Source organism: Bactrocera dorsalis, chromosome 2 (assembly GCF_023373825.1).
Source record: "Bactrocera dorsalis isolate Fly_Bdor chromosome 2, ASM2337382v1, whole genome shotgun sequence".
Lineage (NCBI taxonomy): Eukaryota > Metazoa > Arthropoda > Insecta > Diptera > Tephritidae > Bactrocera > Bactrocera dorsalis.
Genome location: NC_064304.1, coordinates 9,747,918 through 9,759,639, shown reverse-complemented (window position 1 = coordinate 9,759,639; position 11,722 = coordinate 9,747,918). Strand labels below are relative to the sequence as shown.

General features: G+C 35.8%; 3 protein-coding genes across 3 annotated transcripts; 2 read left to right on the top strand and 1 right to left on the bottom strand.

Moving 5' to 3' along the window:
• Positions 1–207: 207 nt before the first annotated feature.
• Positions 208–3,846, top strand: LOC105234160 (oxysterol-binding protein 1). Its single transcript, XM_011216446.4, has 3 exons — positions 208–366; positions 595–2,302; positions 2,879–3,846. Exons 2-3 carry the CDS (start codon positions 659–661, stop codon positions 3,626–3,628), a joined length of 2,394 nt encoding a protein of 797 aa, XP_011214748.2. The 5' UTR covers positions 208–366; positions 595–658; the 3' UTR covers positions 3,629–3,846.
• A 1,746-nt stretch (positions 3,847–5,592) lies between these two features.
• LOC105234159 (uncharacterized) lies at positions 5,593–8,404 on the bottom strand. The gene is made up of 3 exons (XM_011216444.4): positions 8,184–8,404; positions 7,275–8,116; positions 5,593–7,197 (listed from the first exon to the last, which is right to left on the bottom strand). The coding sequence occupies exons 1-3, from the start codon at positions 8,270–8,272 to the stop codon at positions 5,954–5,956; spliced, it is 2,175 nt and encodes a 724-aa protein (XP_011214746.2). The 5' UTR covers positions 8,273–8,404; the 3' UTR covers positions 5,593–5,953.
• Positions 8,405–8,548: 144 nt separating this feature from the next.
• On the top strand, positions 8,549–10,321 carry LOC105234158 (3-oxoacyl-[acyl-carrier-protein] synthase, mitochondrial). Its single transcript, XM_011216443.4, has one exon. It carries the CDS (start codon positions 8,768–8,770, stop codon positions 10,124–10,126), a length of 1,359 nt encoding a protein of 452 aa, XP_011214745.2. The 5' UTR covers positions 8,549–8,767; the 3' UTR covers positions 10,127–10,321.
• Positions 10,322–11,722: the final 1,401 nt, after the last annotated feature.

Genomic DNA, 11,722 nt, shown 5'->3' with positions numbered 1-11,722 from the left:
CAAGGCCAAATGCTTTAAAATTACTTATAAATTTTATTTAATTAATATTTACCGGTACTCAGTACTATATATAGATATAAAAGTATTGTTTATAACTTTCACACATTTTATACGTTTTGCGTAATTTTTTAACCCACTAGTGGTAATTTCGCTGGCAACACCAACATTCACCGAAGAAAGGCAGCACTGACTCACATCAATTCTACGTCAATATTTGTCAAATTCTCGTTTTCATCTGTTCCTTTGGTAAGGTTTTCCAATTTTTGCATAGAAAAGTCGAAAATTTGTGCAATTTTGTAGCGTATAAACGCTGTTCGGGAAGTTGTAATGCAATAAGCAAGTAAATAAATTAACATCGGAAACGGGGTAATCTAAGTTCATTGTGTAAAAACATTGAAAAAGTTCTGTAATACGTGGCGTTAGATGATGTGCTAATTACTTTTTTTCTTTCTTACTGATTTTCTTAATTTTACACCGTGTGTACAATTGATTGTGCGACGAACTTTATACATTTGTTGTTTGTTGGTTGTGTTGTGGTGGTGGGGCTGGCGGCGCTGGCAACGGTATTTGTTCAATTAACAACTTGTCATATAGAAATAAAAATAAGGTTCGTGGAGCAATTGTAAAACCGGACAGGAGTAGATCATCATTTGAAATTATGTCGGACATGCTTCTTAATAAACCGACTCCTGAACGGAGTGTCGCAGGAAGTAAAGACCCGGAAATGAAAGGTTGGCTTATGAAGTGGACCAACTACATTAAAGGTTATCAACGACGTTGGTTTGTCCTATCAAGAGGAGTTTTGAGTTATTATCGCAGCCAAGCTGAAATGAATCACACATGTCGCGGTACTATATCGCTTCACGGTGCTCTTATACACACAGTGGATTCGTGCACTTTTGTTATCTCAAATGGTGGTACACAAACGTTTCATATTAAAGCTGCCAATGAGGTAGAACGACAATCTTGGGTAACAGCTTTGGAATTAGCCAAAGCAAAAGCAATACGTACTATGGAAACCGAGGAAGAGGAGGAAGTTGAAACGTCACATGTGGTACCTAGCCAAGAGATCAACACAGTGATGGCAGAGCTAACAGGTCGTCTGGAGAGTTTGCGCACCTGTTACGATTTAATCACTAAACATGGTATTGCTTTACAGAGAGCACTAAGTGAGTTAGAGTCGAATGACGAAGAGTCACTTGCCAGTCGCACAAAGATTGTTAATGAGCGGGCTACGCTATTTCGTATTACATGCAATGCAATGATTAATGCATGTAACGATTACCTACGCAGTGCTGAGTCGCAAGGCCATAAGTGGTCGAAAATGGTTGAGCACGAAAGAGAACAACGACAACGGCTGGAAGAAATGGTTGAAATGTTAGCCAAACAGCAAACTCGCCTCGAACAGGCAGCACACACAGCCGCGCAACACAATAAACCGCTAGCAATAGCAAACGAAAGTGCAGCTTCACCAAATGCAGTTACATCTGACGACGAAAACGAATTTTTTGACGCAGAAGAAAACAACGGGGTATTCGGCGAAAATTCACCGAATGAAGCTAGTGGATTTGTAATGACATTGCCTTCAAAAAGTAGTACTCATAAAGGGGAGGATGTTGAAGATGGATCATTTGTTATGAAACTACAAAAAACACGCTCTAACTCAGAGGAACAAACACACCACAGCAGTTCTTCAGAAAATGAAGAACTTAAACTAACCGAATCCGAGCCTCAGCAAGTTGTTGTTATAAGCAAAAAAAATAGCATTATATCTCAAAAAAGTATCTCCAAACACAATAATGGAAACCAGCAAAATCAAAAGGTCGCACAACTACCTAAGACAAATCGGCAACGACGTACGCGCGTACCAGATAAACCAAATCATCCACTTAATCTATGGTCGGTAATGAAAAATTGCATCGGTAAAGAACTTTCAAAAATTCCAATGCCAGTTAATTTTAATGAGCCTTTGTCAATGCTTCAACGACTTACGGAAGATTATGAATATGCCGATTTGTTGGACGCAGCTGCACGTTGTACAGATGAATGTGAACAGCTGGCATATGTGGCGGCCTTCACAATTACTAGCTATGCAACAACGACAAATCGGACTGGCAAACCCTTCAATCCACTTTTAGGTGAGACGTTTGAATGTGATCGCATGGATGACCTTGGATGGCGTGTTCTCGCTGAACAGGTGTCACATCATCCACCAATGGCTGCTTTACATTGCGAGGGGCGTGAATGGACCTGCTGGCAGGAATTCACAATGACAAGCAAATTTCGCGGAAAATATCTGCAGGTAAGTCAATCCCAAAATTTAGGCATTGAAGAAGATATTTTCATATTTCGCTTTATTACAATACTGCAATAATTTCGCCAATTGCTTTTCTTCTGATTCAATAAGTACATACATTCATTTACACCTACAGTTTGCGAAATTGGTTTAATTAAATAACGATGTCATTTACGACACGCAATTTAAATAATATATGTACATATGTATGTATGTATGTACATATGTTTAAATTGCATATTTAATAGACATATTCGTTTACGTATGTACATATGTGTGCACGCCCAATAATACCCTGTAGATAAATAGGGATTTTATAATTACCTAACGAATGACACTTAAATTTATTTTCGGGCGTCCGAATACGTCAAAGTTTCAATGTTTTGAAAATGTAATATGTTTATTAAAATATAGGATTATTCACATGGCGTTTTATCACAATAAACTCAATTTGTTCACATATATACATAAATAAATGCTTTATATAAGTGCATATGCATAAATTTGTGACCATTCTGTTCAAGTTCAATTGGTTCCTAATAAAAATACAGCAAATTGAAATGATCTTTCAATCGCTTTCAGGTCATACCGCTTGGGAGCGCATACGTAAATTTCCCCGCTACTGGTCATAAATACACGTGGCGTAAGGTAACGACGACTATTAATAATATTATCGTTGGAAAATTATGGGTCGATCAACATGGCGACATGGAAATCAGAGGACTCAATGCAGCATCCGGTCTCACATGTCATCTTAAGTACATCGCATATTCATACTTTTCACGCGAGCAACAACGTCGCGTAAAGGGTGTGATCATGGATCGGAATAAAGAAGTCAAATGGGTGTTGCGTGGCACTTGGGATGCTTCTATCGAAATTGCGCCTGTACTTTCAACTTCCGGTTCGACTGATAGTCCAGTTTACCAAACCGGTGGTTACAAAACAGTGTGGACACGACGAATGCAGGCACCAGATAGTGACAAGTTCTACAACTTTACAACGTTGGCAGCCCAATTAAATGAACCCGAAGAAGGGGTTGCACCTACCGACTCACGTCTTCGTCCCGATCAACGTTTAATGGAAGAGGGGAAATGGGATGAGAGTAATCGTGAAAAGCTGCGTCTGGAGGAGAAGCAACGTAGAAAGCGGCGAGAACGCGAATCGGAAGCAGAAGCTGCAGCAAACGAGGGTCGTCCATATCAGCCATATGAACCGTTATGGTTTAGACGCGAAAAGGAAGAGGGTAGTGATAATTTGGTGCATGTTTTTAATGAATCCTATTGGAAGCACAAGCAAGATCAAGACTGGTCTCAATGTCCTGACATATTCTAAATGTAATAAAACGTTTTTACCAAAAGCCTAACAGCGAAACCCACTAACATAATACATGAAAATTTAAAAGTTTAAATGCGAAAGTTATATTATATAATATTAAACTAAAAGTGAAGTAAAACTTAACACAATATATCTATATACACATACTTAGAAAATTACAGAAAGACGAAAATGCACTCAAACGAATAATTTTAGAAGAAAAAAAAAAACAAAAACACAATATGGCAAAATGAAATACACTAAAATCCATTAGAAAAAGTGAAAGTAATGTTTTACAAAAAAAAAACTCTTTTAAAAAGTTAAGAAAATGTAATGAATATTAAAATAAAACCAAAAACAGAAAAAGTTTCTTCATAATGAACATCAGAATTTTTGTATGAGTTGATAAGAACAAAGCGTTTAAAAATATTGGCTGAAAGAACATAAACTGCGAAGCGAATCTGAACTATTACCCGCTTGTATATATGTACATACATCCATATACAGCAATCGAAGGCAAATAATTAAAGAATATCGTACAATAAACAATATCGCTTTTTGTTAGTTTAAGTAAATATGTATCTTCGAATTGCTGCTGGTATTTTGCAGTTTATTGCCGCGAACAAAACGCCATATATCGGCCACGCACCATTTGCCGTCATTAATACGAGCCAAAACCAACATACCTACATACTTTATAGTATGTAAATAGATATGAATGTACAGCAGAAAACAAAACGTATGCTTGGAATATGCATTATACTAAACATCAACGTTACACACTCTACTCTACTTAACTTCCTACTCGTATTATATTGCTTAGTTTGTAATGTAAATGTTTTCTTTCCTTTTTAATGTAAATAAATGCAAATTGCAAGCTAAGAAATACACATATGTTACATGTTAAAATCGAAAACAATTATTATTATTATTATTATTATTAAAAATTATAATGTAGTATTATTGAATTAAAAAAAAAAAGAAATTCATGGTTAAATAAACACAGACACACACAAACACAGGTTTTTCTTCAAGTGCATTTGCAAAGCGGGCGACAACTGCTTTTATTACACTATTTATTACTAGTGCTACCTAGTACTGCGATTTAAGTGACCACAGAATGCTGATTAGTAGAATACATTTTTTTTTATAAGAAAAATGTTTAAAAACCAAGTATTGCATATGTTCGTTCGGCTTGTGAGTCATTGTCAGGTGCTTATATACATATGTATGTATGTATGCATATCATTGTTTATTTTTACGGCCTGCTTATTCAGTTAAGTGTTTGACCAGCAATTCTTTTATTAGAGTTGTAAACCGATAAGAGTTCAAAGCCAATTCATAATAAACCTGAACTTATCAATAGAGGTATACCCAGCAGACAAATCGATCAATTCGTGCATAATACGGTCTCTGCTGGTTATAGCAACAATTAGCGGCAATATGTACTAAGAATTGACAATCAGAAATTGTATTGCTGCAATAGGACTCTACACATAAATTCCTAAACGATTACGCAACCAATTTTAAGGATGAGTCTATACAAGTCATTTAAATTATTTCAAATAATGCAATTTCTTTCACATTGACTCATTGTCACGACTGCAGAATATATATAATTATTTCTGAGCTGGAGGTCGTGACGAAGTTTGTAATGAATTTCTAAATTTGTTTTCAGTAATATGTATTAAAAAATGTAATTCCTGAACAAAAATATATTTCTAAGACATATATCGGTACTTATATTGAAAATGTTTATATGTAGAATTTCCCCTCAATACAGCCTAAGCTAGTCTTCTTAAGACAAACTATTGAAACTGAAATACAGTTTATGCATAATTAATTTTAATTTTAATTTTAATTGAAGAATGTATTGCGACCGAAATTTCTATTTGTGTTACAAACCTAAACCCGAAATTTCGAACACTTTTTCTATCGACTTTTGATTTAAATTATCAACAACATTAAAGCGTTTCCTCGAGTTTTGTTTTTTTTTTTTGTTTATTCGTATATTTTTTCATCACAGTGAACACAAACATAATTTTACCATCATTTCTTTTAAACATTATTACTTTATATGTAATGGGGAAAGTGCAACAAATGGTTTTTAAAGCTATTCAGCTGTTTTCGTGCAGAACATTTTTCACCGCTTGCTTTTGTCTATCCAACAAATTATCATGTTATGAATCGGCATTTTATGTTCATATGTGTGATTATTAATAAAAATTAACAACAATCCTATTGCGCAGACAATTAAAAAATAAGATATATACATAAAGACATATGTATATAAACAAAGGAGAAGTGATCGTGTCACACTACTTATGCTGTACATAGTGTCACCTATAAATCGCCAGTAGTTTGTGTTTTATTCAGTATGTTTAAGGACTTGAGGAGTGCTTCCACTGACGGATCACGACCGCGAAAACGGCGAAATACTTCTGCTGTAGGCACGGAACCACCTAGTGCTAGGAAAGTCTCCTTGAAGCGTTGGCCCGTCGTCGTCATTTCAGCTGGTGACTTGTCTGCAAATTCGGAACTAATGTCAGCAGCTATCACTTTCGAATACAGGTGACTGAATTGCGCAGCGCCCCAGTCACCAGAGAATATTTCCGTCAAAGAACAAGGGTGCGCGTCTTTTTTGTCTAGAGGCATGCACTGATAGACAGGCCACAGCTTCTTAACTACATCCAACCAAAATGCATCAGATTGATGTAATTCAATATCCAAATCTGCCATGTAAAGCTCTTGACACAAATTGTATCCAGCTAGGCTAGTTTTTAACAAATGTATTTTTTGTAAGACGTCATCCGATAAAGCCTCATTACTTGTGTAATGTTTGGAAAGTTCCTTTAATATGGTTGGGTTATCGAGAAAATTGCACATCACATTTCCCGCCACTTGCGAAGCATCCCATTCGATGTTTGAAAGGCCGGCAAGGTCGGTGTATGGCGCTTTCGTAAGAAGGTGTTGTAAAGCAGAACCGAAGGTTTTGAAAACCATATTTAAATCGTCAAAATTCAGTAAATATGGTGTGCCTTGTAAAGGTTCCGTAAAGTTAAAGATTAATGCACACAAAGGTGTCAGCTCAGCAGAGGGGTTTCGATTACGTATGCTCACCATCCAGCCATTATTTTTACCGAACTTATTCTCTTTAGAGTAGCAGTCTATGTAAAAGCCAGCGATCGGCGATACACCACCACCGGCGCTATTATCGAATACATCGTAGTACTTTACAGCCGGTTGCCAAACCTCAACATTTTGGCGTTCAACAATACGAATATTGAACAAATTCTCACTTAATTTAAAAAGTCCGGTGAATACGTTTGGTAATGGGAAATATTGTCGTAGGTGTTCCTCATTCAATTGATGGTTAGCTATTAGATGTTTGCGTTGCCAGTATGCGACATCATATACATCCAATTTGTTCTGAAATCCGCTTTCAATTGCAAAGTTTTGCAACTGCTCAATTTCTGTTGACTGAGCAGGTCCAGCAAACTTTACAAGATTTGCGAATACCTGTTTTAAATTGTCTACACTTTTAATCATCTTGGTCTGCATCGACATCGCTGCGTAATTTGGATAACCTAAAATTAATATATTTTATAATTAATAATATAAATCAAATCTATTCATTATTTGTCAGATTCGCTTCAATACCAACCTAACAAGTTTGCCTGTCGTTTCCTAAGAGCTCGTATACCCTGCAAATGTGTACTGTTCTCAAGACTCCGCTCTTGTTGACCAGACGCTTTACGCACATTCGCTTGCCAAACGTTCCAACGTTGCATACGGTCTGGGTAGTATTTTAAAAATCCTTCCACAATTTGTGGTTGTAAAGTTATTTTCCAGGGGCCTTCAGTTAATGAGGTTGAATCCTTAGATATTGCTTCCAATAGCGTCACGGGAAAATCACGAACAAGGTTATAGTCCTTAATGGTATGTCCAAACGTATGTACAGCCATGTTAACTTTATTTTTAAAGCTGGCACGTTCTTTGCCTAATTGTACGAGAATATCTCTGAGGGTTTCCCTTTTATCCTCTGTGTGAGTGAGTCCATTTAATTTTCCCTCCAATAAGAAACGTTGTAACAATCGAGCCTCAACACCTTGAACATTGCCTTCTTGTTGGGAAAGTGCATCATATAATACTTTACTATTGTACTTGGAAGCGCGTGCAATACGTGCACGTTCATGGATATTCATGTAGGATTTGGTAGGTATCAGAGTACTATTACCTAGATAAAGTGCTTTAGCTATACCCCACGTGGTGTCCAGAGGTCCAGCCACTTTATCTAATTCTTCGAAGATGCCTCTTAGATTGCTGACATTTACTTTATTCTCCTGAATATCATTTTCAAAGTTTTTCACAGTTTTCTCCACCAAACCTGCCTGTTGTCCTATAGCTCCCAAGCAATTTTCAATAGTTATATCATTAAACGCTGGCAATCCATCTGGTTTCAGTACACCATCAGCAGCATGTGTATCTTCTCCGATCTCTGGAACTCTATTTTAAATTAAACAACACGTTAAATTAATTTTTAAACCACTATTTATATGAATATTTTGCTCACAAGACAATATAACCGGCATTTCGATTACTGATGTATTGACTTTGTTTCACACTATTTATTAGTCCACTTCGACGGAACACCGTATACATATTGCAAATAATTCAATAAAGTGATTAATTGTGAAATGCTTTCAATGAAATTCAAGAAAATGCAAATTGCAATTTATAAAAAATGCGTTTACACAATCAGCATTGAATAAAAGTAAAGTGTCAAACGATTGCAAAACAGCTGACTAGAACATGCCAAATATAAATCTTCTGTGGCTTCAAAATAGTGGCAATATAATGTTAATAAAATTAATTTTTACAAATTAAATATTTGTTATGTTGTATTTTATTTCAAACAATAAATTTGTTTTTCAGCTAGTATAGATTGCCTAAAAAGTGACGAAATAGTTAATGCTTCAACATTGAAAGTTTTGAAAGCCACTGGAGAAAACTGATTAGCACATTTACTGCCTTTGGGAACCCCTGATTTGTGGCCAGCTGTTTGACAATGTATATTTACCGGCTATTATGGCGTAACGATATTTTTTTGATAACAGATCGGGGCGAAGCAATTAAAAAGTCATAAACTGTATAAAAATGACCAGAACAAGTGGTGTCGCACAAAGAATAATAAACTTACGGTTTCCTAAAGAACATCGTTTTTACTCCACTGTGACCAATCAATTATCCCGTAGGCGAGTTGTGATAACCGGCACTGGCGCAGTTAGCCCTCTAGCGCATAATGTACCGGAAGCTTGGTCACGTATCTTAGCTGGCGAATCTGCCATCTCAAAACTAGGTGACCAATTCAAGGGTTTACCCTGTCAAGTGGCAGCCCAAGTTCTACGAGACCAGTTGCCGACCGAAAAGTATTTTAGTAAAAGCGATTTAAAAATAATGAGCACGGCAACACAATTCGCAATAATTGCATCTGAAGAGGCGCTATCTAGCGCCAAACTACAACCTAAAGACTTAACAGCAAAACAACGTGAACGCTTTGGTGTCTGTGTTGGCATGGGTATGTTTGATCTGACAGAAGTATATGGAGCTTGGCAACAACTGCAACGTGGTTATAATCGTGTCAGTCCATTTTTCGTGCCTCGTCTTCTTCCCAATATGGCATGTGGGCATATAAGTATGCGATATGGTCTGCGTGGCCCAAATCACTCGGTTTCGACGGCATGCGCAACAGGGGCGCATGCAATTGGTGATGCATTACGCTTCATACGCAACGGAGATGCTGATATAATATTGGCAGGAAGTGGTGAAGCTTGCATAGATCCGCTTGCTATAGCTGGATTTTGCCGTTTACGTGCACTTAGTACAACACATAATGATACACCTATGGCGTCATCACGGCCATTTGATAAAAAACGTGATGGTTTTGTAATGGGTGAAGGTGCAGCTATACTCGTACTCGAAGAATTAGAACATGCACGTAATCGTGGTGCACCAATATTAGCTGAACTACTGGGTTACGGCTTGTCCGGCGATGCTTACCATATTACATCACCTAGTGAAGATGGCACAGGTGCTACTTTAGCAATGCAACGTGCTATAACGGATGCAAGAATCCTGCCTACGGATATAACCTATGTCAACGCACACGCCACATCCACACCAACAGGTGACCGCATTGAAGCACACGCTATAGAAAGAGTTTTCGGTGAACATGTATCGAAAGTGCGTGTGTCATCAACAAAAGGTGCACATGGTCACTTGCTTGGCGCATCGGGAAATTTAGAAACTGTCTTTGTGGTGCAAGCATGTGTGGATAACAAACTACCGCCTTCTATCAATATTGAGAACTTGGATGAAGACATCAAAGTGTCAATAGTGCAAAATAAATCAGAGCAATGGTGCAACAGCGCTGAGGTGTTACGCATAGCCTTAAAGAATTCCTTTGGTTTCGGTGGTACAAACGCGTCCCTTTGTATTGGAGAATATCGTGAATAAATCGAATAATGAATGCATTTTAAATCTTACTTTCTTCTGTAAAATAAACATTACTTCTACAGGCAATATTTATAGGAATAAATTTTTCAAAAATACGTAATAACTTAATAAATATTAATATTTGAAATAAGAATTAACTGTTATAAAGAATTTGTTGAATCATGTTAATAAAGCTACAATATTTTTTTAGGAAAACTTTCACTTACAATTTATTTGGAAAACTTCAGTAAAAATATGTACATGTGTGTTTGTTTGCGGTGAAGTAAAATAATTAAAGATGTGTATATATTTCATATATATATATTATTTATTTTACGTCGTTCTGCAATTTTCTTCCTTTTACTTAAATTATAATAATTATTACTTTTAAACTTGTTTCTGGGTACTTAATTGTTTGTGTTTACTCATTTTATCTTAGCTTAATTAGTTGTAATAATCGATTCATGTGTGCCAATTTGAGAAAATGCTTTTATATGCATAATAGGCTTTTCTTCTGCAGTTTATGGCTGTGTATTAGTAGTTTGAGTTTTTCAGCGAAAGGAATAAAACCTACCAAAAACATACATACATTCATATATTCCAACATTATTGTATTAAAATGTAATTATCTTGTATTTTTTAATCAACAGCGAGTGTTGTAGTTCTAAGTGGGATGTTTACTGCAGTCTATTGTAACAATAGTGTGTAATTACAGGTGCATGTTTGTATACTTATGTACATACATACATAATTATGTGTCGGCAATGTCGCACAAATCAACTCGCTCATCAAATGTATAACAAATGTCAAAAATTATAAATTTACGCGTTTTTTTAATGTTGTCGAATATAGTGGCACCTAAAAATTAGCAAAATTAACGATCCAAAATAGATATATTTGCATAACTAAATATACTATGTAGGTGTTGATATTCTTTTACGATTACTGTCATTGTGATCTCTATATAACTCAAAACTGCATAATTTCATGTCTTGGCAAATATGATTATATCTTAATATGAATTCTCACTACAACAACATCACCTGTTGCGTTGGCTTATCTTTTACACAAGATTTTTTCAAAGACCCATTGGCAAAAAAATATGGTTCTAATAAGCTATTGCACTACCCGTTATTGAAGTCGAAATTGCTCTAAAAATATTCGCAAAACCCCAAATAGGGAATAAATAGTAGTCAAGATCGAGTCAAATAATCACGTTATTAGCTTAGAAGTAAATATGAAAAAAATTCTAATATTATATTATTTGCTACTAAAGGATAAATAACTTCTTAATCTTATTTTATTGTACAAAACCAATCAGCAAAACCCAATATTTAACTCAAATGTACAAACTTTTCTTGAATTCGTGTAGCTTTGCACTCAAATAATTGAACGACAGCTAGAAATAATAATTAAAGATGATTGACCTTTAAATGGATATTCCTTTGGATAACCACATTTGCATAATAAATTGTTCTTAATACGCTAAACCAAAGTGTTTGCTAATAACGCTTTTTTTTGTAAAAACATTCCACTAGTAGTGTTAAGGAATACTATTAACCCTAGACTGTATTAAACCGTTATCAATTCCGGTTATGAAAACGCGACGGCCGCTTT

Bases quoted from the DNA above. Each gene is read 5' to 3' on its own strand.
- LOC105234160 (XM_011216446.4), top strand. From the start codon at position 659: ATGTCGGACATGCTTCTTAATAAACCGACTCCTGAACGGAGTGTCGCA. The intron at 2,303-2,878 runs GTAAGTCAATCC...AATCGCTTTCAG, and splicing joins TTCGCGGAAAATATCTGCAG to GTCATACCGCTTGGGAGCGC.
- LOC105234159 (XM_011216444.4), bottom strand. From the start codon at position 8,272: ATGTATACGGTGTTCCGTCGAAGTGGACTAATAAATAGTGTGAAACAA. The intron at 8,117-8,183 runs GTGAGCAAAATA...AATTTAAAATAG, and splicing joins AATGCCGGTTATATTGTCTT to AGTTCCAGAGATCGGAGAAG. The intron at 7,198-7,274 runs GTTGGTATTGAA...TATTAATTTTAG, and splicing joins ACGACAGGCAAACTTGTTAG to GTTATCCAAATTACGCAGCG.
- LOC105234158 (XM_011216443.4), top strand. From the start codon at position 8,768: ATGACCAGAACAAGTGGTGTCGCACAAAGAATAATAAACTTACGGTTT.